Genomic DNA, 27,691 nt, shown 5'->3' with positions numbered 1-27,691 from the left:
TGTGCTGAAACCGGTTGGAAATAAACTTTCCAGGAGAGTGGGTTCTCAGAAGCAGGGTTGAAGACCTCTGCTCTAAAGTGTTGCAAAGATATAGCCTTCAAAAGATATTAGCATAAATATTTTGACCAGTAGGTGGCACTGTGCAAAAACTACCCTCAAGTCATACCAAGCACCATCTGGTCTGAATCCGCTAAAGTGTTGCGAAGATATAGCCTTATGTCCATTTTTGTGCAAATTTCATCAAATTCTTTAAAGCACTTTGGTATATCAACAAGCTTTTGATAACTTTTTGACATCATTGTATGAAAATGATCTGAGCCAATTTTGGTGAAAATCGGACAAACCGTCTAAACTCAAAATCGCCAAGAGCCAAGGAATTAGAGTCGAATAAAAAAAGAATTGCAAATTTGGCCTATTGGTGGCGCTAGAGAGTTTGAATTAGAAACTCCAAATTTGCTGTGGTTATTATTGAGTGTGTCAAATTTCATAACTTTTCCGCAATCTGTAATAGAATCCCAGAGCGCAAGAAGTAGCAGTAGCAGAAGAATAAGAAAAAAAAGAAAGCGCTTGGCCCCTAATAAGAAACATAAAAAATGTATGATCCCTTCACATTTATTCAATATAGCAAAACAAAAATGTCATCCATTTTCATTGCAAAAAATCACATATTGCATTAACCTTGGCATTAAGAGAATAAGTTACATTTTCAAACAGAAAACGGTTATTTTAAATGTAAAAACATTTCACAATACTACTGTTTCCTACTGTATTTTAATCAAATAAATGTAGCCTTGGTGAAAAATAAGACACTTCTTTCAAAACTATTTAGAAAATCTTACAGATTTTGATCTTAAACTTTTTAATGGTAGTATATGTCAATAGCAAAGATGCATCAACAAAAGAAATTAAACAGTCCATAACCATTAATAGAAGCAAAACCTAAAACATTAAAACTTACAACATAAATTTGCTATTTATAACATGTTTGCTTAATATGTAGTTGTGGAGCAGATTTTTCAACCAGTAAGATTTCACTGTAGGCGGAGCTCCTAAACACATTGTAATAAAGACAGAAACAAAGCCAAAGACAAAAATTCTTGTGATGTACAATATGCACACAGCAACTGTATCAAAACAAATCAGAGGCAAAACTGAATCACACATTTAAAAGCATGCAGAAATGAATTACTCTCAATCAGAAAAGGATTCTTTTTATTATTAACCAGATCTATGCACTGAAATAAAGACAAACACTTACCAAGATAAATCAGTTTATAATTCACATTCCCAAAAAGGCGGATTAAACTAAAATGGCATACGTAGCTGTGTTTAGATATGATTTAAAAGAATTTTAAGATCCCTTAAAGCTTTAAGTGCGAGAGGAGTTTACATCTGCTGTGATTTCAGCGTGGGGAGAGTTATTAATGATGTATCTTATCTCGTATTATTCTAGAGGTGAAGCAACGGTCAGGGGCGGAAATTGCAAGATACAAAAAGAATTACACTCTCCATTATCTGTAAAGCTTTAGGAAGAAAAACTGCATAGAGAATGAGAGGGACTATCATATGTACGCCCACAAGTTTCGTCATACTTTATCTGCACTATCAAAGACCTCTCAAAAATATAAAAATAATTTAATCACATACACACAAATGAGTAAAAGTCAATAGAGCGAGTCAAACCTCCATGTAAGCTCTGGATTCTCAATATTGACCTCATAGTAGTAGAATTACCTAGAACCTTCTCCCATTGTTTTTCCTCTCTCCTTTTGGTGCACTAAACTCAATTGCACCGTGTACCTGAGTTTGGTTTGGTTCTGGTTCTGCCTTGGTGTTCATGGTCTGGCTGAGCGTTCCTGATCCATAAAGGTGAAAAACAGACACACGGCGGTGGTGATGAGGGTGTGCATGGCCTCGTACAAGAGTTTTGGAGAAAACACACTCCAGATGAAAAGGTGGTATCGGAGACTGGTGACCAGAACCACGTAAAACACGGCTGGGATGGACCGCAGGAGCGCGAAGCAGTAGCTGCCATGACCGAGCCCCATTACAGCCCTGAAAGAGAGAGAAAAAGACCAGAATTAAGATGTTATGATCTGGTGTGAGTCTATGATATGTGTCACTACATAATACTGTAGTCATAAAACCATCAGGTCTCATTGACTGTGGTTCATTCCTCATTTAATGCTAATGGAAAAGGTATAACTTCCTTTAATAACCTATGATTATGCGCTATGTTTCAAGGCAAATGTCTATTGTACATTTATCAAGACAAACGCCCCCTGTCATGGTCTGATGACAAAGCTATCACCAGGTCTAGACGCAATAATCCGACGCTCTAAAAGATAATGGGACCTTAATGGAATGAACAGACTGGATCAAGCAGGCCCAGACTGCATTAGACTGGCAAGTGCTTGACTGGGCTAGATGGAAAGGACTGGAATGGACATGAACTGAACTAGAGTAAATTTTCTGGAAATTACTCAACTACATTTCACTTAACTGGACAGGAGTTGATACTAGACTGGAATGGACTACTTTAAATCAAATTGGACTGGACTGGGTAGGACTGTACTAGTATGGACTGAATTGTGTTAGGTTAAATTGGATGCCCTCAATTTATAAACTGGACTGGATTTGATAGACTAGACTGGGCTAGATTACATTGGAATGAATTGAACTAGACTGGACTAGTAGGGATTGAACTGGACTAGAAAGGACAGAACTGGACTAGCATGAACTGAAGTTGGCTAGGCTAGATTAAATAACCTCAACCTATAAACTGGACTGGATCTGATAGACTAGACTGGGCTAGATTACTTTGAAATGAATTGGACTGGACTAGAAGGGATAGAATTGGACTAGAAAGTGCAGGACTGGACTAGCATGAACTGAAGTGGCCTAGGCTAGTTTAAATGACCTCAGCCTATGACCTGGACTGGACTACATTGCACTGAATTGGACTAAGTTGATAACAGACCTCAACCTTTGGAGTTGATAACAGACTAGAAGTAGGTTAGGCTAGATTAGATGGCCTCAAACTATAACTGAGCCAACTATACTACAGTGAACTGGACTGGAGTTGGTTTTACTGGACTAGACTGACAGGGCTAGACTACATAGAATGAATAACATTGTACTACATTGAATAGGGCTGAAATGGGCAAGACTGGACTAGTATGCAATGAAGTGGGTTAGACTAGATTAGATGGCCTCAACCTGTAAACTAGACTGGAACTGATGATAGAATAGATTGGTTTAGATTCCTTTGGACTGAATTGGATTGGACTGCACTAAAATGGACTGAAGTTGGTTAGGATAGAATAAATGGCCTCAATCAAAAAAATGGACTGTACTACATTTCACTGAACTGGACTGGAGTTGATTTTACTGGACTAGATTGACAGGGCTAGACTACACTGAAATGAATCAGACTGGACTACAATGGATGGAACCAGACTGGGGTAGGAATAGACTAGTATGGACTGAAATGGGTTAGGCAAGACAGACTGGATTTGGTTAGATTACAGTGGACTTTGATGGATAGAACTGTTCTAGAATGGACTAAAGTGGGTCAGGTTAGTATTAAATGGCCTCAATCCATAAACTGGACTGGGCTACATTTTACTGTACTGGACTGGAGTTGATTGTATTGGACTAGATTGACAGATCTAGACTACACTGACCTGAATTAGAATTGACTAAAATGGACAGAACCAGACTGAACTGGACTATAATGGGCAGGAATAGCCTAGTATAGACTGAACTGGGTTAGGCTAGATGGCCTCAACCTGTAAACTAGACTGGAGTTGATGATAGGCAGTATTGGTTTAGACTACTTTTTGGTTTAGATTACTAAATTGGATTGGACTGGACTGATTGTTTAGGCCAGATTAAAAGTCTGTTTATAAATCTATAAACTGCACTGGACTACATTTTACTGAAATGGACTGGAATTGATTTTACTGGACTAGATTAACAGGGTTAAACTACACTGAACTGAATTAGATGGCACTAGAATGGCCTAAACCAGATTTAACTGGACTATAATGGGCAGGACTGGATTAGTATGAACTGAAGTGGGTTAAAATAGATTAGATAGCCTTAACCTGTAAACTAGACTGGAGTTGATGATAGACTGGATTGGTTTAGACTACTTTTGACTGAACTGGATTGGACTGGACTAGAATGTCCTGAAGTGGGTTAAACTAGATTAGATGGCCTTAACCAATAAGCTGATGACGGACTGGACTGGTTTAGATTACAATGAACTGAAATTAATTGGACTAGACTACAATGGATTTAAGTGGGTTAGGCTAATCTAATCTTAATCTATAAACTGGACTGGACAACATTTCACCGAACTAGAGGTGATTTTATTAGACTAGACTGACAAGGCTAGACTACATTGAACTGAATTACACTGGACTATAATAGACTGAACCAGATTCAATTGGGCTAGAATGGGCAAGAGTGGACTAGTATGGACTGAAGTGGATTAGCTAGATTAGATGGCCTCAATCTATGAACTGGACTGGAGCTGATGACAGACTGGATTGATTTAGACTACTTTGGACTGAAATAGATTTGACTTGACTATAATGTATTTAAGTGGGTTAGGCTAGAATAAATGACCCTAATCTATAAACTGGACTGGACTACATTTCACTGAACTGGACTGGAGTTGATTTTACTGGACTAGATTGACAGGGCTAGACTACACTAAACTGAATTAGACTATAATGGGCAGGAATGGACCAAGGATTAGGCTAGATAAGATGGCCTCAACCCTTGATCTACAAACCGGACTGGAGTTGATGATACACTGGATTAAATCTGGATAGATTACTTTGGACTAAAATGAATTAGACTGGACTAGAATGGACTCAAGTGGGTTAGGCTAGATTAAATGGCCTCAGTTTATAAAATGGACTAGACTACAATTCACTTCACTGAACTAGAGCTAATTTTACTGGACTACACTGACTGGGCTAGACTACAGGTCCTTCTCAAAAAATTAGCATATTGTGATAAAGTTCATTATTTTCTGTAATGTACTGATAAACATTAGACTTTCATATATTTTAGATTCATTTCACGCAACTGAAGTAGTTCAAGCCTTTTATTGTTTTAATATTGATGATTTTGGCATACAGCTCATGAAAACCCAAAATTCCTATCTCAAAAAATTTGCATATCATGAAAAGGTTCTCTAAACGAGCTATTAACCTAATCATCTAAATCAACTAATTAACTCTAAACACCTGCAAAAGATTCCTGAGGCTTTTAAAAACTCCCAGCTTGGTTCATTACTCAAAACCGCAATCATGGGTAAGACTGCCAACCTGACTGCTGTCCAGAAGGCCATCATTGACACCCTCAAGCAAGAGGGTAAGACACAGAAAGAAATTTCTGAACGAATAGGCTGTTCCCAGAGTGCTGTATCAAGGCACCTCAGTGGGAAGTCTGTGGCAAGGAAAAAGTGTGGCAGAAAACGCTGCACAACGAGAAGAGGTGACCGGACCCTGAGGAAGATTGTGGAGAAGGACCGATTCCAGACCTTAGGGGACCTGCGGAAGCAGTGGACTGAGTCTGGAGTAGAAACATCCAGAGCCACCGTGTACAGGCGTGTGCAGGAAATGGGCTACAGGTGCCGCATTCCCCAGGTCAAGCCACTTTTGAACCAGAAACAGCGGCAGAAGCGCCTGACCTGGGCTACAGAGAAGCAGCACTGGACTGTTGCTCAGTGGTCCAAAGTACTTTTTTCGGATGAAAGCAAATTTTGCATGTCATTCAGAAAATCAAGGTGCCAGAGTCTGGAGGAAGACTGGGGAGAGGGAAATGCCAAAATGCCTGAAGTCCAGTGTCAAGAACCCAGTCAGTGATGGTCTGGGGTGCCATGTCAGCTGCTGGTGTTGGTCCACTGTGTTTTATCAAGGGCAGGGTCAATGCAGCTAGCTATCAGGAGATTTTGGAGCACTTCATGCTTCCATCTGCTGAAAAGCTTTATGGAGATGAAGATTTCATTTTTCAGCACGACCTGGCACCTGCTCACAGTGCCAAAACCACTGGTAAATGGTTTACTGACCATGGTATTACTGTGCTCAATTGGCCTGCCAACTCTCCTGACCTGAACCCCATAGAGAATCTGTGGGATATTGTGAAGAGAAAGTTGAGAGACGCAAGACCCAACACTCTGGATGAGCTTAAGGCCGCTATCGAAGCATCCTGGGCCTCCATAACACCTCAGCAGTGCCACAGGCTGATTGCCTCCATGCCACGCCGCATTGAAGCAGTCATTTCTGCAAAAGGATTCCCGACCAAGTACTGAGTGCATAACTGAACATAATTATTTGAAGGTTGACTTTTTTTTGTATTAAAAACACTTTTCTTTTATTGGTCGGATGAAATATGCTAATTTTTTGAGATAGGAATTTTGGGTTTTCATGAGCTGTATGCCAAAATCATCAATATTAAAACAATAAAAGGCTTGAACTACTTCAGTTGTGTGTAATGAATCTAAAATATATGAAAGTCTAATGTTTATCAGTACATTACAGAAAATAATGAACTTTATCACAATATGCTAATTTTTTGAGAAGGACCTGTATATTGCACTAAATTATGGTTCGGCTAGATTAGATGCACTCAATCTATAAACTGGACAGGTTTACACTACTTTGGACTAAACTGGTCTAGAATGAGCAGGACTGGACTAGATGGCCCCAACCTATAATAAAATAGCTTTCTGTCATTGAAACTCTTGTTTTAAAAAATATGCAGTGTTTCAGCCTGAAGAGCTGTTACTCATACGATAGACACCAGAATCTGGTTCTTGGATTGCAGGCGGTTGTATCAGAAATCTTTTCTCTAGCCCTGGGCAAATCAATGTGCAAGCAGTCCGGCCAGCCTTTGACTCCCACTGTGAGAGTTCGGCTTCTCCAAGGAACAAATGCCCTCATTCCTTGTTCACAAGAATTTGGATGTAGGGCAGTTTCTACAGCTGCAAACAGCAAAAGCCCCACTATCTGCGGACACAAGTCAAAGACATTCCGGCACCAGCCTTGCATTAAAAATGGAAATTTATTGTTATGGCGACATAAATATTGATAGCCCAATTCCCCAAAGTGGTAAACACAGTGCTTTCTGTCAATACTGATATGACAAGTGAAACATTAGGAGAAAATAATCAAGCATGCAGCTCCCATCTTTCACAAACAGCGAGCTGGATCGAGCCGGCTGAAGATGCTCCCCGGATGAGCGAGATGGCCTGGCATGCTTTGTTGTGAGTTTAAACTCCTTCATTCTTCCACCCAAAGGGACTGCCGCAGTCTGGCCTATAAAAACCCCTCTCACAGGGTGAGAGAGAGAGAGAGAGAGACTCATTCTGGGAGATTTCCTCTCCGGCGTAATTACGCTCACAGATTTTATGTGACAGTGAAAGAGAACCAGACAAGGATAAGTGAGATAGCGGTGCAGGGTTCAACCTGGAAACTAATCAGTGAATTTAAATTGCGTTACGAGACAAACAAGCAAAAGCCGAAGACTGACAAGAGAAATCACTACCATAAAGAGGACACAACACATTTAAAGAGACAGTGATTTGCTCATGACTTTCTTTCTTCTGTAGGACACACAAAGCATTTGGACTACATTTATGGTAATTTAATGGTGTTTCTTCTTTTGTGTTCTGGAGAAGAAAGAAAGTCATACAGGTTTGGAATGGCAATTTTTTTATTTGGAGTGGACTATCCTTTCAAGTTTGTTTGTTTTTGCTGTCGTAACATACAAAAATCCCAAGCAATCTTGGCGAGATTCTACTACTTCTGCAAGTTTTAAAAAATAGAAATGTGACAGAAACGACAATATAGTTTACTAAGAGTAGACAGAGTGAAAAAGAAACTGATCTAGGCAAAAACACAATGCTCTCTGCTCTGTTGGACACACTACAGTATAGATCAACACTTGTGTTAAACACAATACAACAACAGCAAACCACATTTAATACTGAATTGACTGAGAAACAGTACATTTTTCTGTCCAGTTTTGACTGCCCCATCATTTTGACTGACAGGTCACTTGTCTAAGCAGACAGGCTGATTTCCAGACCTGCGGAGCTGCTCGTACTCGCAGTGAATCTTCTTTAAACTCTACAGCCACATCACGGTCCCCGCTGCTGATTCCCGACAGCACTGCCTAAAATCATTTTCCCGCGTCTGTCACAAATATCTCTGCGAACAGAACAGTGGTCCTTCTCCGCCTCACGAGGAGTTTGCCGGCGGATGAAGGCATTTGCAATTCAAATCCACACCTCAGACACTCGGGTAGTAGATTGTTCGCAGGATTCAATATCCCTGAACACAAAGCACCTGTTGCCTTGGAGGAAATGAAATATCTCCTAACAAGCCTCCGTATTTCTCTCTCTCAAATGGATTGTGTAAATGCTCGGCTCAGACGGGGGACGGGTCAGCCGGGCCTGCTGGGATTCCAGAAAGCGGAGTATTGATCAAAGAGCATTTCCTGGATCTTGTGCATGTGTGTGTGTGCTGTAGTGACACTGCTGACTGAGCATGCTGAATTATATATGTCAGACTGAACGTCTGACCACTTAAGGCACTCATTTATCAGGCTGTAGTCGGACAGCACTTTAGGGGAAATCTTCTAGCCTCACAGGGACAGACTTTATAATGAGATAAATAAAGAGTGGGTGGTTCACACAGACAGAGTTTGATACTCTGCATTTATGTGGGATTATGGGATATGTAGAGTTCATCTATCAGGGTCATGTGAATTACGAAAGGCTTTTAAAGTCCAATTTAATTCCTGAATTTGAATTGAGCAAGTAAAGTGGCATGTAGCAGTTTGAATGTAAATGGAAGCAACATTAACTGAAATTCAAAGAAACTCATTTGTAACTAGAAAAGCAAAGTTTTGAAGGTTTGAAGTTTGAAGGATTCAAATTTTAACAGACAGAATAGACAGATAGACAGATAGATAGATAGATAGATAGATAGATAGATAGATAGATAGATAGATAGATAGATAGATAGATACTGCCATCCAAAGGCAAAGTACAATAACTACGGGAACACTGAAACTGAAAAAAAAAAATGCCTTTAAAGTTTTTACAACAGCTAGTCAAACATGTTGACACTCTCGTTTCTCTGAACGTTTCTCTGAAACGGGACAAAATTGAACCAGGAGACTTTGCCACAAGACAAAACAGTTGTCTCAAAGTCCAGTTTAAGCCTTAACTCAATTTTGACCAAATGTGTAGTTACTGTGCTTTGCCTTTGGAGGGCAGGATAGATAGATAGATAGATAGATAGATAGATAGATAGATAGATAGATAGATAGATAGATAGATAGATAGATAGATAGATAGATAGATAGATAGATAGATAGATAGATAGATAGATAGATAGATAGATAGATGGTAGAACTAATGAACGACAGAGACAGACAGATAAATGGAGTGATAGAACAACAGAATGTCAGACAGACGATAGATAGATAGACAGACAGACAGATAAATGGAATGATAGAACAACAGAATGTCAGACAGACAGACAGATAAATGGAGTGATAGAACAACAAAACGTCAGACAGATAGATAGATGGAGTGATAGAACAACAGAACGACAGACAGACAGACAGATAGATAAACTATCGATTAAATAAATGTAAATTAACCTACAGTATGTGGATCTGAGTGGAAAAACTATTTTCTCAGGATCCATCATATGTTAAACTTATTTTTATAGCTAATGCACACAGACAGACAGACAGACGATATATGATTCTTGTCATTCCAAATAAAATTCCAACTTCCATTTTATAATTAATTTGAAGCAGTTATTTTCTAATTCTTCCAGTTCTTTAATTCCAAATTTTGCCCCATCCTGACTTTACTGACACAATGCAGCTGCTCATATTGATTCATGAGGGTCCAACGAGTGCAATTCAAACACTCCCAAACCATGCAAATAGTTCCACTCATGCAGGATGCTGCTCAAACACTGCCCATCTATCACACAAACATCCTGTTTCTATCCCATACATTATACTGTTATACTGCTGTCACTTTGTACTTGAGGGAGCAAAAAATAGAGGAAAAAAAATTGTTGTCGATGTTGTTGTTGTTATTCATACTTCAATAAGTAATACCACAAAAATTCAAATACTTCATGATCCAATAATTAATACTATAATATTTATAATAGTAAATAAATCAAGACTGTCATCAGAACTGGCATAATATACTATTGAAATGAGTGTTTACACACACTTCTATGGACAGTAATGGCATACATGTAATGTAATTATCTCAAAATTGCAGGACACAATGTACCATTCTCAGGCATACCTGAAAAAAGATGATGCAATACTAAAGTGCTGGTGTAAAAGCAAATAAATAATGCAAGCATCCATTGTTTTAAGATAATCAGATATGAATTCCATCATGACCACACTATTCTACACACTAAAATGGTTTAAAAATCATGAATATTAATATTTTACATAAACATGATGAAAACAACAACTCTCAAACCCCACCTAAGACTGTCGTGCCTTTAAAACTTATAACAGTATGTAAATGCCCTCTGTGTTTGCATGCAAAATGAGAAACAGCTCTAATAAAATGCAGCACCACGCTTTAACATTGGGATCCTTCCGAAGGATCTGCAGCTGCTACACAAAGGCCACGTACACACTGCAGCTAAATTTGGTTGTCAATTCACCTTTTAGTGCTTAATTCTGTTCTGTCCACACAGTTCAGTCATTTACAGGAGTGATGACAGCAATCTACAACCAAATTAACTCCGCAACTGCATTTACAGAAATTCTACACAGTGAATACAAAACCGTACTGAACAACTAGTTGTTAATGATGAATTTAAATGCATATGAGAGTTGTGACTTTTCTGTATGTGGTGTACGAAATCACAGAGCATGATATGACTTTGACTTGAACTGGTGTTGCCAGATCTTGCTAGAAATAAACAACAACAACTACAACCACAAAGAAGGCAAGATAAGTAATGCCAGCATGGCTGGCAGGCATCAGACCAACTACATCAATGAGCAATTAAAGATATTTATGATTTTAAGCAAAACAGCTGAAAAATCAAATGCAGTCACTATTATTGTGATTGAAAGATTTATCACTGTGGACCAGTAAGTGTCGCTGTTATCAAATTGATATGGTGTGGTCAAGGGAGATACAACCCCAAAGTCATTTTGGCATCATGCCTCAAATTTGTTGTGGTGCTGTATGAAATTTGGTCTATCGACATGACTTTTTGTCACAACAGACTCGAATTTGGTAAAGTCAGACAAATGGTCTAGGAGAAGTTTTAAAAAGTAGTTTTTTAAAGAAAATCAAAATGGCGGACAGGAAGTTCGGCTAACTATGGCAAAATTGGTATTGATGCTCTCGGCATGACCCAATGATTATTTCTTTACAATAGGTTTATTTCCTCAAAAGTTATTAGATTTTTTTTTAAATTTCATTATTGATGGTTAATGGATGGTTTATCACTTTTGACTAATAGATGGCACTGTTACCAAATTGATGTGGCATTATCAGTGTGAGGTGGCAATGACGCATACAAAGTTTGGTGTCATTATGTCAAAGCTTTGCAAAGCTATAGATGCAGTCTGGCATCATTCCAGCAAAAATAAATAATAACTGTTTTGTATATCTACACAAAATCCATAACTTTTTGCCAGAATGTTATGAAGATGATCTGAGTCAAATTTGGTGAAAATCGGATCAATAGTCTAGGAGGAGTTTGAAAAAGTAGTTTTTCAAGATAAATCAAAATGTTGGACAAGAAGTTCATCTAACTATGGCAAAATTGGTATCTGTTCTTGGCATGACCCAAGGATTATTTTGAGCCCGGTCATTACAATTTCCTTAAAAGTTATTAGCATTTTTTTGAAATTTCATTATTGATGGTTAATGGATGATTTATCACTTTTGACTAATAGGTCGCACTGTTATTAAATTGATGTGGCGTGGTCAGTGTGAGGTGACAATGGCACATACAAAGTTGGCTGTCAATATGTCAAAGCTTTGCAGAGATACAGACTCAGACACAATTTGGCATCATTCCAGCGAATTCGTTGATGCGTTAAACGATAACCGTTTTGTATATCGACACACAAATCCATAACATTTTCCAGCATGGTCTGAGGATGATCTAAATCAAATTTGGTAAATAAATTGGACCAACAGTCTAGGAGGAGTTTAAAAAATATATGTTTTCAAGATCAAAATGGTAGACAAAAATATCAGCTAACTATGGCAAAATTGATATGTATGTTCTCGGCACAACCCAAGGATTACTATGAGCTCAGTCATTACAATAGGCTTATTTCCTCAAAAGTTATTAGCATTTTTTTAAATTTTAATTATTGATGGCTGATGGATGGTTTATCACTTTTGACCAATAGGTGGCACTGTTACCAAATTAATGTGCGTGGTCAGTGTGAGGTGACAATGGCACATACAAAGTTTGGTTTCAATATCTCAAAGCTTTGCAGAGATAAAGACTCAGATGCAGCTTGGCATCATTCCAGCAAATTTGTTGATGCATTAAACGATAGCCATTTTGTATATAGACACAAAATACATACATTTTTGCCAGCAAAACTGACTTTGGCAAAATTGTTCCCAGAATGACCCAAGAATTATCCAGTCCAGTTTAATTTACAATAGGCTTATTTTATCAAAAGTTATTAGCATTTTTTTTTATTTCATTATTGATGGTTAATGGATGGTTTATTACTTTTGACTAATCAATAACTTTTTGCCAGCATGGTCTGAAGATGATCTAAGTCAAATTTGATGAAAATTAGACCAACAGTCTAGGAGCAGTTTGAAAAAGTAGGTTTTCAACATAAATCAAAATGGCGGATAGGAGGTTTGGCTGACTATAGCTGTGTCTCATTTAGAAGGCTGCGCCCTCCGGAGGTCAAATCCTCTGGAGGTTGCATCCTCTGTAGGATGTGTATACGAATTGTCCTCAACCTAGAAATAAACGAGACGGCATCATTGCACTCTCACACTACTTAAATGAAGGAAATTTATTTCTAAATTTGAAAAGTAATTTGAAAAAAAAAAGCTTGTTTTATTTTGTTCAATGTTTGAGGAGCTGCAGCTTATCAGCTTAAAAATAAGGATATGCAAAGAATTGTGGTTTATCTGTAGTAGCAAAGGATACACCTCATGCATCCTCCAAATTCCTGTGAAAGGAGGTTGTATTCGAGGGTCGCATTTGAAATTTGAAGTGTCCTACTTGCTTTTCTTAAATGAGACAGCCTTGATGATGTATGCAGCCTTCGAATGTGACCTCCGGAGGGTGCAGCCTTCTAAATGAGACACAGCTTATGGCAAAACTGGTATCTATGTTCCCGGAATGACCCAAAGAAAACATTGACCAGTTTCATTACAATATGCCAATTTAATGAAAAGGTATTAGCATTTTTTAAAATTTCTTTATAACTTTTGCCCACATGGTGGCGCTGCCCCAAAATGTCTAAATCTGGCCAGGGCATGGTGCCGAAGACACATGCCAATTTTCGTTACAAAATTTCAATGCGCTTGTGAAATATAACATTTTACGACAAAATCCAAAATGGCCGACATGGGAAAATTGGGTATGGCTCATCTCGGCATGCTGCCCCTGCTGAAAAAAACAGCATATGCTGTAGGTATGTTTTGGTGCTGGGATGCTGCTTTTAGCTGGTTTATGCTGCTCCTTTGCTGGTTTATGCTGGTCCTTTGCTGGTTAATGTTGGTCCTCAGCTTGTTAATGCTGGTCCTTTGCTGGTTTATGCATACCTAACCATCATATGCTGTTTTTTTCAGCAGGGGCACCGAATCTACAGAGACTAGTTTGTGATTTTTGGCCAAACCATTCAGAAGTTACTCCTTTTTTCAGGGGAAAAAAAAATTTTTGGTCACACTTTAAATTAGGTTGTCTTAACAACTATGTACTTACATCATAAAATAAGTACAATGTACTGTACAGTCGTGGCCAAAAGTTTTGAGAATGACACAAATATTAGTTTTCACAAAGTTTTGCTGCTAAACTGTTTTTAGATCTTTGTTTCAGTTGTTTCTGTGATGTACTGAAATATAATTACAAGCACTTCATACGTTTCAAAGGCCTTTATGGACAATCACATGACATTTATGCAAAGAGTCAGTATTTGCAGTGTTGGCCCTTCTTTTTCAGGACCTCTGCAATTCGACTGGGCATGCCCTCAATCAACTTCTGGGCCAAATCCTGACTGATAGCAACCCATTCTTTCATCATTCTTTCATCACTTCTTGGAGTTTGTCAGAATTAGTGGGTTTTTGTTTGTCCACCTGCCTCTTGAGGATTGACCACAAGTTTTAAGATTTGGGGAGTTTCCAGGCCATGGACCCAAAATATCAACGTTTTGGTCCCCGAGCCACTTAGTTATCACTTTTGCCTTATGGCACGGTGCGCCATCGTGCTGGAAAATGCATTGTTCTTCACCAAACTGTTGTTGGACTGTTGGAAGAAGTTGCAGTTGGAGGGTGTTTTGGTACCATTCTTTATTCATGGCTGTGTTTTTGGGCAAAATTGTGAGTGAGCCCACTCCCTTGGATGAGAAGCAACCCCACACATGAATGGTCTCAGGATGCTTTACTGTTGGCATGACACAGGACTGATGGTAGCGCTCACCTTTTCTTCTCCGGACAAGCCTTTTTCCAGATGCCCCAAACAATCGGAAAGAGGCTTCATCAGACAATATGACTTTGCCCCAGTCCTCAGCAGTCCATTCGCCATACTTTATGCAGAAGATCAATCTGTCCCTGATTTTTTTTTGGAGAGAAGTGGCTTCTTTGCTGCCCTTCTTGACACCAGGCCATCTTCCAAAAGTCTTGGCCTCACTGTGCGTACAGATGCGCTCACACCTGCCTGCTGCCATTCCTGAGCAAGCCCTGCACTGGTGGCACTCCGATCCCGCAGCTGAATCCTCTTTAGGAGACGATCCTGGCGCTTGCTGGACTTTCTTGGACGCCCTGAAGCCTTCTTAACAAGAACTGAACCTCTTTCCTTGAAGTCCTTGATGATCCTATAAATTTTTGATTTAGGTGCAATCTTAGTAGCCACAATATCCTTGCCTGTGAAGCCATTTTTATGCAACACAATGATGGCTGCATGCGTTTCTTTGCAGGTCACCATGGTTAACAATGGAAGAACAATGATTTCAAGCATCACCCCTTTAACATGTCAAGCTGCCATTCTAACCCAATCAGCCTGACATAATGATCTCCAGCCTTGTGCTCATCAACATTCTCACCTGAGTTAACAAGACGATCACTGAAATGATCTCAGCAGGTCCTTTAATGACAGCAATGAAATGCAGTGGAAAGTTTTTTTTCGGGATTAAGTTAATTTTCATGGCAAAGAAGGACTATGCAATTCATCTGATCACTCTTCATAAAATTCTGGAGTATATGCAAATTGCTATTATTAAAACTTAAGCAGCAACTTTTCCAATTTCCAATATTTATGTAATTCTCAAAACTTTTGGCCACGACTGTACTTATTGTGGTCATATTGTATTCCAAAACACTTTTGCTTCTATTAAGGTGGGATATGGGTAAGGTTAGGGACAGGTTTGGTGGTATGGGTAGGTTTAAGAGTTGGTTAAGGTGTAAGGGATGAGTCAACAGTGTAACTATTAATGTAATTACTGAAATTAATTACAGATGTAATATACATACATACAATACATATAGGTATTTTTAAAAAATATAAGTACAATGTAAAAACATATATGTACACATTAAGTGTACTCTACCAAATGATTAATTTAAATGTAAGTATATAGTAGTTAAGGCCACCTAATGTAAAGTGGGACCGAATTTTCCTTCTATACCTTACAAAACCTTACAAAAGTTATTAAGCATAAAGCATGAGTGAAATTTTGTATAAAGTGGTGGCACTATGAAGAGTTTGAGTTAGAGACTCCAAACTTGCTATGGTTAATGTTGAGACTGTCCTCTATCAGTGTGCCAAATTTCATAACTTCCCACAAGCGGTTCTATGGGCTGCCATAAACTCAAGAATGCCAGTGAACGCCTTTTAAGAAAGTTCTTCAGCTGTTCAGTAATAACAGTATCTATCTTACAGTACTTGCTCCTTATTACCTCATCATGATTGGGTGGACAAAGTTTCTGAACACTTCAAATGCCACTGAGGATGTGGGTGGTCTTGGTCTGACGTCAGAACATTTTTGTAGAGTGCGGAGGAAGTCTTGAGTGCTGAACGTTACAGTATGTTTTGATAGCACATTGAACTCTTTTAGCTCAAAAGATCAAGGAAAATTTGATTCCTCCTGGAATGACCTCTTTAAGAATAATTTCAGAGTGTAAAAATCAAGAGGCCAGTAAAATCTCTGTGAGTGTGTGTGTGTAAGTATCTTGGGTGAAGTCTGATTGTCTCGGCATGATTTCCATTATTCATTGTTCTGTGAGTGGCTCTAATTGTACCATCATTACCAGCTCGAGCTCTAATAACTGCCCCCGATTCCTCATTCGCTCTGACAGATCACTTCAAGCGCCATTAAAACAATTATCTTAAGAAGACTAGCACTGATTAATATTCCCATAATGCTCTGTAATTACGCATCACTGATATGCGGATGTGGCATGAATCTTTGAAAAAAGTCTTTTTGTGTGTTTTCTATTTTTAAGTAACACAAATGTTGAGATTTTTTTTTTTTTTTAGAAAAAATGCAGCACAAATTTATAAAGAAAATGAAAGAAGAGGCTTGCTGTGAGAAAAAAAAAGAAAGATTATAGACGGCCCTATTACAGTGAACTACAGAAGCGTTGTTATTGCCTTATAACTCACAAGTCATTTTAAGCTTTCTTACTGCACTGTGGTATTTTTAATAAAAAAGCATCACATCGGAAGGCTGTTGCAGCATTATTGCATAAACTCTATTTTAAGGGGCAATGTTGAGTAAAACACAATGTTCTTTGACAAACTTTGTAGAAAAACTCTAACTACGGCAATACACAACAGTCCTAAAAACTGCAAAAACATGTGGTTATTTTAGCATAATTGAGATACTATTATAGTTTGTATTTATATTTAGCTTTTTTTTAAATTAATTTAATTTAATTTAATTTAATTTAATTTAATTTTTCATTTTAGGTAAAGTTTTATTTTTTTGTGATTTATTTAATTTGAAATGTCTATAGATTTTATAGATTTTTATTATTATTATTAAAACAGAACGAAAATTAAAAATAAAATAAGTTTAACATCACATAATCCAATCAGAAATTATTTATTTACATACCTATACAGTACACATAGGAGGGATAGTTCACCCAAAAAAAACAAACAAAAAAAAAACGCCATGATTTACTCACCCTCAAGCCATTTTAGATGTAGATGACTTTCTTCTTTCAGACAAATATAATTGGAGTTATATAAAAAAAAATACTGGCTCCTCAACACTTTATAATGACAGTGAATGGGTGTTGAGATTTTGAAGTCCAATAAAGTGCATCCATCCATCATAAAAAGTACTCCACGCAGCTCCAAGGGGTTAATAATCGCAACATCTTAACAGCTTTATAAACTTTATACTTTATAAATTGCCATTATAAAGCCTGGAAGAGCCAGGGCATTTTTTAATATACCTCCAATTGTATTTGTGTGAAAGAAGAAAGTTATATACACCTAGGATGCCTTGCAGGTGAGTAAATCATGGGGTAATTTTTTTTTTGGTGAGTTATCTCTTTAATAGTACACCAGGAAAGCCTGTTTATTTCTAAGGGTCAGTGACAAGTTAGAAAATGGACAAAACAATGATGTAGGATTTACTTTGTAACAATTTTTACTCAGTAATTCATAGAAATAATTACAAAGAAAATCAAGCAACATCTTGTGCACCTTGTGTGAAATTTAATATTAATATTTTTTTTAACACGACTAAATCCTGAAGAACTACGAAACCCTGACTAATATTAGAAGTGGATGTGATCAATGCAGTGTCTCTCGCTGAAACTACTACAGAAGGCAAAAGCGAAACAAACTGCGGTCACCAGTACATAAAGATTTTGATAAGCACTCTAGATGAGAATAACAGGTTGTTTGTGTTTCTTTAGGACTAGCTTTTGCCGAAAGTTTAAATACATTTAATCAGAAACCAGTTTTGAGCTTCGAAAGCTCAAGAGGCCTGTTTGGAAGTCAACCATGTTCAGTATGATTACTGTATTTTTGTAAGGCAGCATTCAGCTCGAAACACTTAACCTACAGGCTCCATTCAGACCGTCCTCTAGCGTTTTCTGCATTGTCACTGGTCCTGTAGATCAGGTAAATTACTAACCTTGACACTAGCAATGCCAATGTCATGGTTTTTGGATTCCTGATTAAACACATGCTTCAGATACAAACATCTACTAAACAAATACGTAAATACACTGCAGTTCAAATGCTTGGGATACGATTTTTAGAATGTTTTTGAAAGAAGTCCTTACATTCACCAAGGCTGCATTTATTTGATAAAAAAATACAGTAATATTGTGAAAGACTTTTTTACATTTAATTTTTTTTTTTAATTTTCATTGTAACAACATTCTAAAATGTAGTTTATTCCTGAGATCAAAGCTGAATTTTCAGTATCATTACTCCAGTTTTCAGTGTCACATGATCCTTCAGAAATCGGCTTAAGAAATGTTATTTTTTCAATAAGAAAAAAATCCTACTGAGCCAAACTTTTGAAAGGTAGTGTATTTTCAGTCTTAAAATATTCAACACTATTCTTTTTCTCTATTTATATTTACTTATTATATATGCTACTTCAGCTTTTTTTCTTTTGCTGCCTTGTTAGCGTTGGTATTCTGTTAGGAAAATGCAAATCTCATTTTATTAGCATACCCATGGAACAACGTTGAAATGACATACTATATAAGAACACTATAAAATCATATAACACCAGTCCTACAGTACAACATTACATGAGCTTGTGTGTGTGTGTGTGTGTGTTACCTGTCTCTCTGTGAGCTGAGGAAACACAGCAGATGACAGGCCCAGAGCAGCGGTCCTGCGTAGGTGCTCAGGGCCGTCAAGAAAATGGCAGGTGCTTCCACATAACTCTCCAGACCCACAAAACCCACAGAGATGTCCACTGTCCCGATGTTATTAGAGTTTCCCTGAAGAGACCATAAAACATCAACATACACAGTTAACATACGTTTTGACATTTTATAAAGCTCTCAAAAAATGAATGTGTCATGGCTGTCTTAAGTAACATGAGAACGAAGGGAATTAACATTTTCCTTTACTACTTTGTGCTAGGGGCTTTGAAAAGCCCTTAACTGTAAATATATGCTAAATAGGGGTTTGTGAATTGATGAATAGCTAATAATCGATTGTTAAATTAAAATAAATAAATGTGGATGGATATCTCAATAAAACTCAAATCTTGATATAGTATCTCAATATAGTATAGTGTGATTATAAAACTGAAATCTTTATTATTTCCAACATTTCTGTGGATAGAAGTTTATGTTTATTACATGCCTAGGGTTGTCTTGATATTCCAGTATTGACAATAATCATGATATTTAAATAATGGAAAATAGCTATTGTGTTAATTAGGGGTGTCGCAATATACTGGTATTAGTGATATTTGAAAATTAATAGTGCACATACAATAATATGACACATACTAATCCAGCACCAGCTCCATTATGGAGCATTAAACTCAATGACTCAAGCGTTATTTATTTCATTCATACTCGACACCGGAGGGCGCCCTCGTGCAGAAAGTCCACAAGCGAGACTCAGAGGAGTAATAAAACAAATTACTTTCCAGAAAATCCATTATATGGACAAAGGCATCCTATGGAAATGCGTTTCCACTATTGAATAAAAAATAAAAAAAGGTAATTGCGACTTTTTATCTCACAGTTGTGAATTTTTTTCTCAGAATTGTGACTTTCTCTCAAAATTGCGAGTTTATATCTCACTTTTCTCACAATTGAGACTTTTTTAAGGATTGCGTGATACAAACTCACAATTGCAAGTTATAAAGTCAAAATAGTGAGATATAAACTCAAAATTCTGACTTTTTTTCTCAAAATTGAGAGTGTATCTCGTAAAGTGATTTTTTTTTGTTTATATCTTACAATTGTGAAGTTTTTCTTAAAATTGTGACTTTTTCTCAAAACTGTGAGTTTATATCTCACAATTCAGACTTTTTTTCAGAATTAAAAAAAAAATCACTTTTCTCTCTCAGAACTGCGTGATACACACTCACAATGGCAAGTTAAGTTAGTACTGTAAGATATAAACTCAAAATTCAGACTTTTTTCCTCAGAATTGCAAGTTTGTCTCAATTGTGACTTTTTTTCTCAGAATTGCAAGTTTATATCTCAATTGTGACTTTTTTTAATAAAAAATGAGTTTATATCTCACAATTGTGACTTCAAAATTGCGATTGTATATCTCACGTTTGTGACTTTTCTCAAAATTCTGACTTCTTTTTCTTTCAAGTTTACATCTTGCAATTCTGACTTTTTTCAGAATTGCATGATACAAACTCACAGTGGTGAGTTCTGACTTTTCTCAATTTTTACTTGTTTTAATTGTCACTTTTTTCTCAAAATTGTTAATATCTCACAATTGTGACTTTTTTTCTCAAAATTGCAAGTTTCTCACAATTGTTTTTTTCTCTGAATTGCAAGTTTCTCACAATTGTGACATTTTTCTTAGAATTACAAGTATATATCTCACAATTGTGACTTTTATTATCAAAATTGCAAGTTTATATCTCACAATTCTGACTTTTTTCTTGCAATTGCAAATTTACATCTCACAATTGACTTGTTTGTATGAAACAAACTCACAATTGCGAGTTATAAAGTCAGAATTGTGAGATATAAACTCAAAATTCTGACTTTTTCTCTCAAAATTGCGAGTTTATCTCGTAAATTGATTTTTTTGTTTATATCTTACAATTGTGAAGTTTTTCTTAAAATTGTGACTTTTTCTCAAAACTGAGTTTATATCTTACAATTCAGACTTTTTTTCAGAATTAAAAAAAAACACTTTTCTTTCTCAGAACTGCGTGATACACACTCACAATGGCAAGTTAAGTTAGTACTGTAAGATATAAACTCAAAATTCAGACTTTTTTTCCTCAGAATTGCAAGTTTATATCTCAATTGTGACTTTTTTTTATAAAAAAAATGAGTTTATATCTCACAATTGTGACTTCAAAATTGCGATTGTATATCTCACATTTGTGACTTTTCTCAAAATTCTGACTTCTTTTTCTTTCAAGTTTACATCTTGCAATTCTGACTTTTTTCAGAATTGCATGATACAAACTCACAGTGGTGAGTTCTGACTTTTCTCAATTTTTACTTGTTTTAATTGTCACTTTTTTTCTCAAAATTGCATGTTTCTCACAATTGTTTTTTCTCTGAATTGCAAGTTTCTCACAATTGTGACATTTTTCTTAGAATTACAAGTATATATCTCACAATTGTGACTTTTATTATCAAAATTGCAAGTTTATATCTCACAATTGTGACTCTCATTTTTAAAAAATGTGAGTTTATATCTCAAAATTCTGACTTTTTTCTTGCAATTGCAAATTTACATCTCACAATTGACTTGTTTGTATGAAACAAACGTACAATTGCGAGTTATAAAGTCAGAATTGTGAGATATAAACTCAAAACTCTGACTTTTTTCTCTCAAAATTGCGAGTTTATCTCGTAAATTGATTTTTTTTGTTTATATCTTACAATTGTGAAGTTTTTCTTAAAATTGTGACTTTTTCTCAAAACTGAGTTTATATCTTACAATTCAGACTTTTTTTCAGAATTAAAAAAAAAACACTTTTCTTTCTCAGAACTGCGTGATACACACTCACAATGGCAAGTTAAGTTAGTACTGTAAGATATAAACTCAAAATTCAGACTTTTTTTCCTCAGAATTGCAAGTTTATATCTCAATTGTGACTTTTTTTTTTTATAAAAAAATGAGTTTATATCTCACAATTGTGACTTCAAAATTGCGATTGTATATCTCACGTTTGTGACTTTTCTCAAAATTCTGACTTTTTCTTTCAAGTTTACATCTTGCAATTCTGACTTTTTTCAGAATTGCATGATACAAACTCACAGTGGTGAGTTCTGACTTTTCTCAATTTTTACTTGTTTTAATTGTCACTTTTTTTCTCAAAATTGCATGTTTCTCACAATTGTTTTTTCTCTGAATTGCAAGTTTCTCACAATTGTGACATTTTTCTTAGAATTACAAGTATATATCTCACAATTGTGACTTTTATTATCAAAATTGCAAGTTTATATCTCACAATTGTGACTCATTTTTAAAAAATGTGAGTTTACATCTCAAAATTCTGACTTTTTTCTTGCAATTGCAAATTTACATCTCACAATTGACTTGTTTGTATGAAACAAACTCACAATTGCGAGTTATAAAGTCAGAATTGTGAGATACAAACTCAAAATTCTGCCTTTTTTTCTCAGATCTGAGTTTGTCTCACAATTGACTTTCTCAGAATTGTTTCTCACAATTGTTACTTTTTCTCAAAATTGTGAGTTTATATCTCACAATTCTGACATTTTTCTCAGAATTAAGAGTTTATATCTCACAACTGTGACCTTTTTTCTCAGAATTGCAAGTTTATACCTCACAATTCTGAGAAAATAAGTCAGAATTACGAGTTTGCAGACCTATATATAAATAACTATAATAAAAACAAATAAAAAAAATATATATAAAAAACATTTTCATGTCATTTGACCATTAAACAACTAACACCAGAGAACTTGAACATAATAATAATAATACATTAATAATAATTATAACATTCCCTATATATGTGCAGCCCTTTATATAAATCATTTTAAAATAACAACAAATCAAAATAAAACACTAACTAAAAATAGATTTTCAAAAAAGCATTCATGTCATTTGACCATTAACCATGAACATGTGAATTTGTCATTAAATAATTTAAATATGAACCCAAAATTTCAGGGGGACTTCAGGTAAATATTTTACGTGAAAAAGTTTGGAAACGGTTGATATAAACAGTAGTGAAGTGATGCAGCAGAGGTTTGAGGCGTCCTGCAGTTATTCAGGTGAGGTGAGAGAAGCACTGTGTTTCTAGTCATTGCTGACAGACTCCAGTCTGAGGGTCCCTCGGCTGATGGACGGATGAGGAAGAGGGGGAAATAAACGAACAGATCCTGCTTTTTCCACAGCTCACAGGACGCTGTGTCTGTCACTCCAGTTGCTCCTGTCAGGACCAGGAGATTGGAAAATCCTCCTCCTCAATCGCTTTCCTCTTGCCTCTCTTACTCCCATTATTTCATGCTAGTTTGCAGTGTCAAAGTGGGTGGAAAAAGGGCCTGGCCTGACAAAACGAGCTAAATCAATGTGACAATTTACAATTAACAATCACTTCCACCCTGCTTAATGACTAGAGAGAGGGAGAGGAATATATCCATCCTTGGACAGTTCAGCTGCATTGACCCTGACTGTCCCTCAATGATGATGTCATTTTCAAGCCCATAATTCCATGCTTGGGTGCTTTAAATGATAATTGGCCAGTAAAGCACCATTTATGACCCACACTTACACACACACACACACACACACACACACACACACATCTCAGCTCAGCTCTGACTTGATGTACTCTCGATGTCTCATTATAAAACTGATTCCTTTGATCAGGTTTATAAACAGTCCATCCGTCTGGCATCGCTCTGACAAAAAAGTTTTGTTACTTTTATTCCACACCTGTCGGTTTTGAGGTCATTAATACTAATGGTCAAAAGTTTAGAGTAATAACAAATATACACTTTATTAAGTAAAAAAACAGTAAAACTGTGGAAAAATTTTCTATTTTGAATATTTAAAAATTTGTCTTTAATAAATAAATACAGTTATAGTCGAAAGTTTACATACACCTTGCAGAATCTGCAAAATGTTAATTATTTTACTAAAACATTTCACATAAAAATGTTTACATATAGTCCACAAGAGAAAATAATAGTTACATTTATAAAAATTACCCTGTTCAAAAGTTTACATCCCTTTGATTCTTAACACTTTGTTGTTACCTGAATGATCCACAGCTGTTTTTTTGTTTAATGATAGTTGTTTGAGTCCCTTGTTTGTCCTGAACAGTTAAACTGCCTGCTGTTCTTTAGAAAAATTCTCCAGGTCGCACAAATTCTTTGGTTTTCCTGCATTTTTGTGTATTTGAACCCTTTCCAACAATGACTGTATGATTTTCATATCCATCTTTTCACACTGAGGACAACTGAGGGACTCATATGCAACTATTACAGAAGGTTCAAACGCTCACTGATGTTCCAGAAGGAAACTCAATGCATTAAGAGCCCGGGGTGAGAACTTGGAAACTTGAATTTGAAGATCAGAGTAAATTGAACTTATTTTGTCTTCTGGGGAACAAGAAAGTATCTTTTGTAGCTTCTGAAGGGCAGTGCTAAATGAAAAAAATATGATATTTAGGCAAAATAAGAAAAATGTACACATCTTTATTCTGTCAAAAGTTTTCACCCCTCACTTTTAATGCCTAGTTTTTCCTTCTGAAGCATCAGTGAGCGTTTGAACCTTCTGTAATAGTTGAAAATCAAAAGTTGAGTCCCTCAGTGTGAAAAGATGAATCTCAAATACACAAAAATTCTGAAAAACCAAAAAATTGGTGGAACCTGAAGGAATTTTCTGAAGAACAGCAGGAAGTTTAACTGTTCAGGACAAACAAGCTACTCATGACAACTATAAATAAACAACACAGCTTTGAATCATTCAGGTAACAACACAGCATTAAGTCATTTTTATAAATTAAATTATTATTTTCTCTGGTGGACTATATGTAAACGTCTTTTATGTGAAACATTTTATTTAAATAACATGCATTTTGTATGATCCCTCTTATTTTGCTAAAATAATTAACATTTTGCAGATTGTAAACTTTTGACCACAACTGTATAAAAATAATGCAACAAGCTATTCAAAATGTCTCCAGCAGCAGCAGCCGATGATTTTATGGTTGAATTGATAAAATATGTAAAGAAAAGTCCTGCACGTTTTGCTGAGTCAAGATTCTATAATGGAAATCTGTAATGAATGGAAGAATTCTGCTGTCGTCATTGCTTGTAATACTAAAGGGCATTTTTACACTTAGGTTTGTTTAAACTTTTCATATGAATCAATCTGCTTTAGGGTAGGATGACAATTCTGTTCACAAGCCAGCCCAAAATTGAAAATTCACCCAAAAATTACAATTGCCCCATGATTTACTCACCCTCAAGCAATTCTAGGTGTATATGACTTTCCTCTTTCAGACGAATACAATCTTGAAAATCTTAACACCTATTCACTGCCATTATAACGCTTGGAAGAGCCAGGAGTTTTTCTGATTGTATTCATCTAAAAGAAGAAAGTCATGTACACCTAGGATGGCTTGAGGGTGAGTAAACCATTGAGCAATTTTCATTTGTGGGTGCACTATTCCTTTAGCTAGTCTCAATGGTGGTATTACAATGCATATAACGCAAACATACCACGGTTCGGTGCCAAATAAGTACAATTAATCAAGGTAAATCATTTATAAATCCAGTGTGGAAAGTGTTTAAAGTTATGAAGGAATCAATCTTGGGTTTAGGCCAAGCGATCGACCTCAACGTGTGAAAAAGTTCCTGAGAACAATAGCACTGCAATTACATAATCGATATACATTAATGGAGGAAACAAGGCCTCTATTGTCTTTACTAAGCCATTCTTAAAGATGTTCTCCTCTCATCATTACCTGAAAGTAGAAGAAGGCCTGGCCGAACCAGTAGTGCATGATGGTGGTCTGGGCGGCATCGTAGTGCAGTTTCTTCCAGATGAACTGAGCCATGATGGTCTGGATAAGCAGACAGCAGGTCAGCGTGGGCAAATTATGAGCTCTGAACAGCAAAGCCACCAATAACACCACACCACTGTACACTTCCCACAGTCCTCTGCTCTTCAGCCGCCCGCTGTCCACCGCTGACGACATCACCTGCGAGCGCAGCAGGTCCTTCACACCGGTGAACAAGATACCGAGGACGAAAACGTAGACGAATCGTGCTTCAACGGTTCCTCTGAAAGAGAACGTGAGAAACACAGAAAGAAATATTCTTGTTTAGGCTCATCAAAGACACTTACATTTTCACCTGCTTTCTATCTTACACACGGAAGAATCAATATCGACAGCGAGCACCCTTTTGTTTGAAGGCTTGTCTTCATCTCAGGCAAAGCTTGTGAAGAGAATCAATAACAGAGGTTTGGTGCTTCGCAGCAGAGAGCAGAAGTTACTTATTATAGCCCACAGGAGGTCAGCGGGGTCACCTGGCGGAAATCAGCAGAAACCGCCTGAAAAGACCACCTTCTCACTTTTGACAATGTAGTAAACACAGCAAAACTGCTGGGACAATATCAGGTCAACATCAGAGATGCAGAGACACCACACCGTAAGCGAAACAACTCAAATAAATACTCCTACTGTCAGCACAAAGTATACTGAGGCTATTTAGGAGGCAAATATACAGTACCATATGCTAAACTAGATCAGAATGTAGTAATGCAGAAAACGTGGACAGAATCATTGAATACTGTCATAAAAATGGAATTTACTGTATAACATGGATTGTGTCGCAGTGTCAATTTGGTGAATTTTGGATGAATAAGTCAAAAGTTGGTCATTACACTTAAATCTAAATGTGATATGAACTAGTGTCTGTGAATTCTAAGCCACAAAAACACTATTTAAATATCAATCCTGCATGCTCTGCATGTCTCTGTGTGAATGAATGGCGTAGATGCGTGGTATTGTTTAATACACACATACTAAAGCGCGCCTCAATATGAACACATGAACACATAAACATAATCTGAACACATAAACTGAATTGAGAGTCACTTCATGAGCATTTTACCATATCTTTTGAGAAAACTATTGTCATATCATATACAAACAAAAACTTAAAGGGGTCATCAGATGCAAAACTCACTTTTACTCACTTTTTTTTTGTTTGAACATTAATGTGTGTTGGCAATTTGTGTACACAAACCACCGTACAATGATAAAAATTTACCCATTGGTATTTTTTAATCTTGAAAAGTAATATCCCCTTTTTTAAATCAGGTCATTCTCAGCTTCTTGTTGGTGTGATGACACACCGACAGCGCCTTACCTTAGACCCGCCCTCACCGAGCTGAAACTGTCCGACTTCGATCGCCATTGTGTGACTCGGTGCAGAGGAAGACAAGAATGTCTCAGATTGAGCGATTGAGGTGTTCTGTTGTCGGATGTAATAATGAACACAGCAGTAGTCCTCCCGACATCTGAGCCTCTGAAGACGCAGAGGATTAACGGTACTTTCGTTTTTCATCTACATATGCATCTATCTTCGGCCGAACCGTTCCTGATGCAGCTTCGCCCACAGCAGAAGTGAGTATAAGGGTTTTTTGTGCATCTTTGCAAATGGCCTTTCTTAATAATGTGCTTGTTGGCAAGTTTCGCCAATAAACGCAGCTAAATGCAGCTAAACGCGGCTAAGGTAAACAATCCCAGAGAGGGGCGG

The 27,691-nt window shown here is 36.7% G+C and overlaps 1 protein-coding gene across 1 annotated transcript; it reads right to left on the bottom strand.

Moving 5' to 3' along the window:
• Positions 1 to 1,727: 1,727 nt before the first annotated feature.
• LOC141288078 (GPI ethanolamine phosphate transferase 2-like) lies at positions 1,728 to 27,349 on the bottom strand. Its single transcript, XM_073820193.1, has 4 exons — positions 27,309 to 27,349; positions 25,891 to 26,209; positions 19,056 to 19,219; positions 1,728 to 2,055 (listed from the first exon to the last, which is right to left on the bottom strand). The coding sequence occupies exons 1-4, from the start codon at positions 27,347 to 27,349 to the stop codon at positions 1,836 to 1,838; spliced, it is 744 nt and encodes a 247-aa protein (XP_073676294.1). The 3' UTR covers positions 1,728 to 1,835.
• Between the last annotated feature and the right edge of the window lie 342 nt (positions 27,350 to 27,691).

Source organism: Garra rufa, chromosome 16, assembly GCF_049309525.1.
Source record: "Garra rufa chromosome 16, GarRuf1.0, whole genome shotgun sequence".
Taxonomy (NCBI): Eukaryota; Metazoa; Chordata; class Actinopteri; order Cypriniformes; family Cyprinidae; genus Garra; species Garra rufa.
This window is presented reverse-complemented; position numbering and strand designations above follow the sequence as displayed.

Excerpts from the sequence above, each read along its gene's own strand:
- LOC141288078 (XM_073820193.1), bottom strand. The coding sequence starts at position 27,349 with ATGGCGATCGAAGTCGGACAGTTTCAGCTCGGTGAGGGCGG. Across the intron at positions 26,210-27,308 it reads TTTCAGCTCGGTGAGGGCGG|AGGAACCGTTGAAGCACGAT; the intron begins GTCTAAGGTAAG and ends GTTCTCTTTCAG. Across the intron at positions 2,056-19,055 it reads CTCAGCTCACAGAGAGACAG|GGCTGTAATGGGGCTCGGTC; the intron begins GTAACACACACA and ends TCTCTCTTTCAG.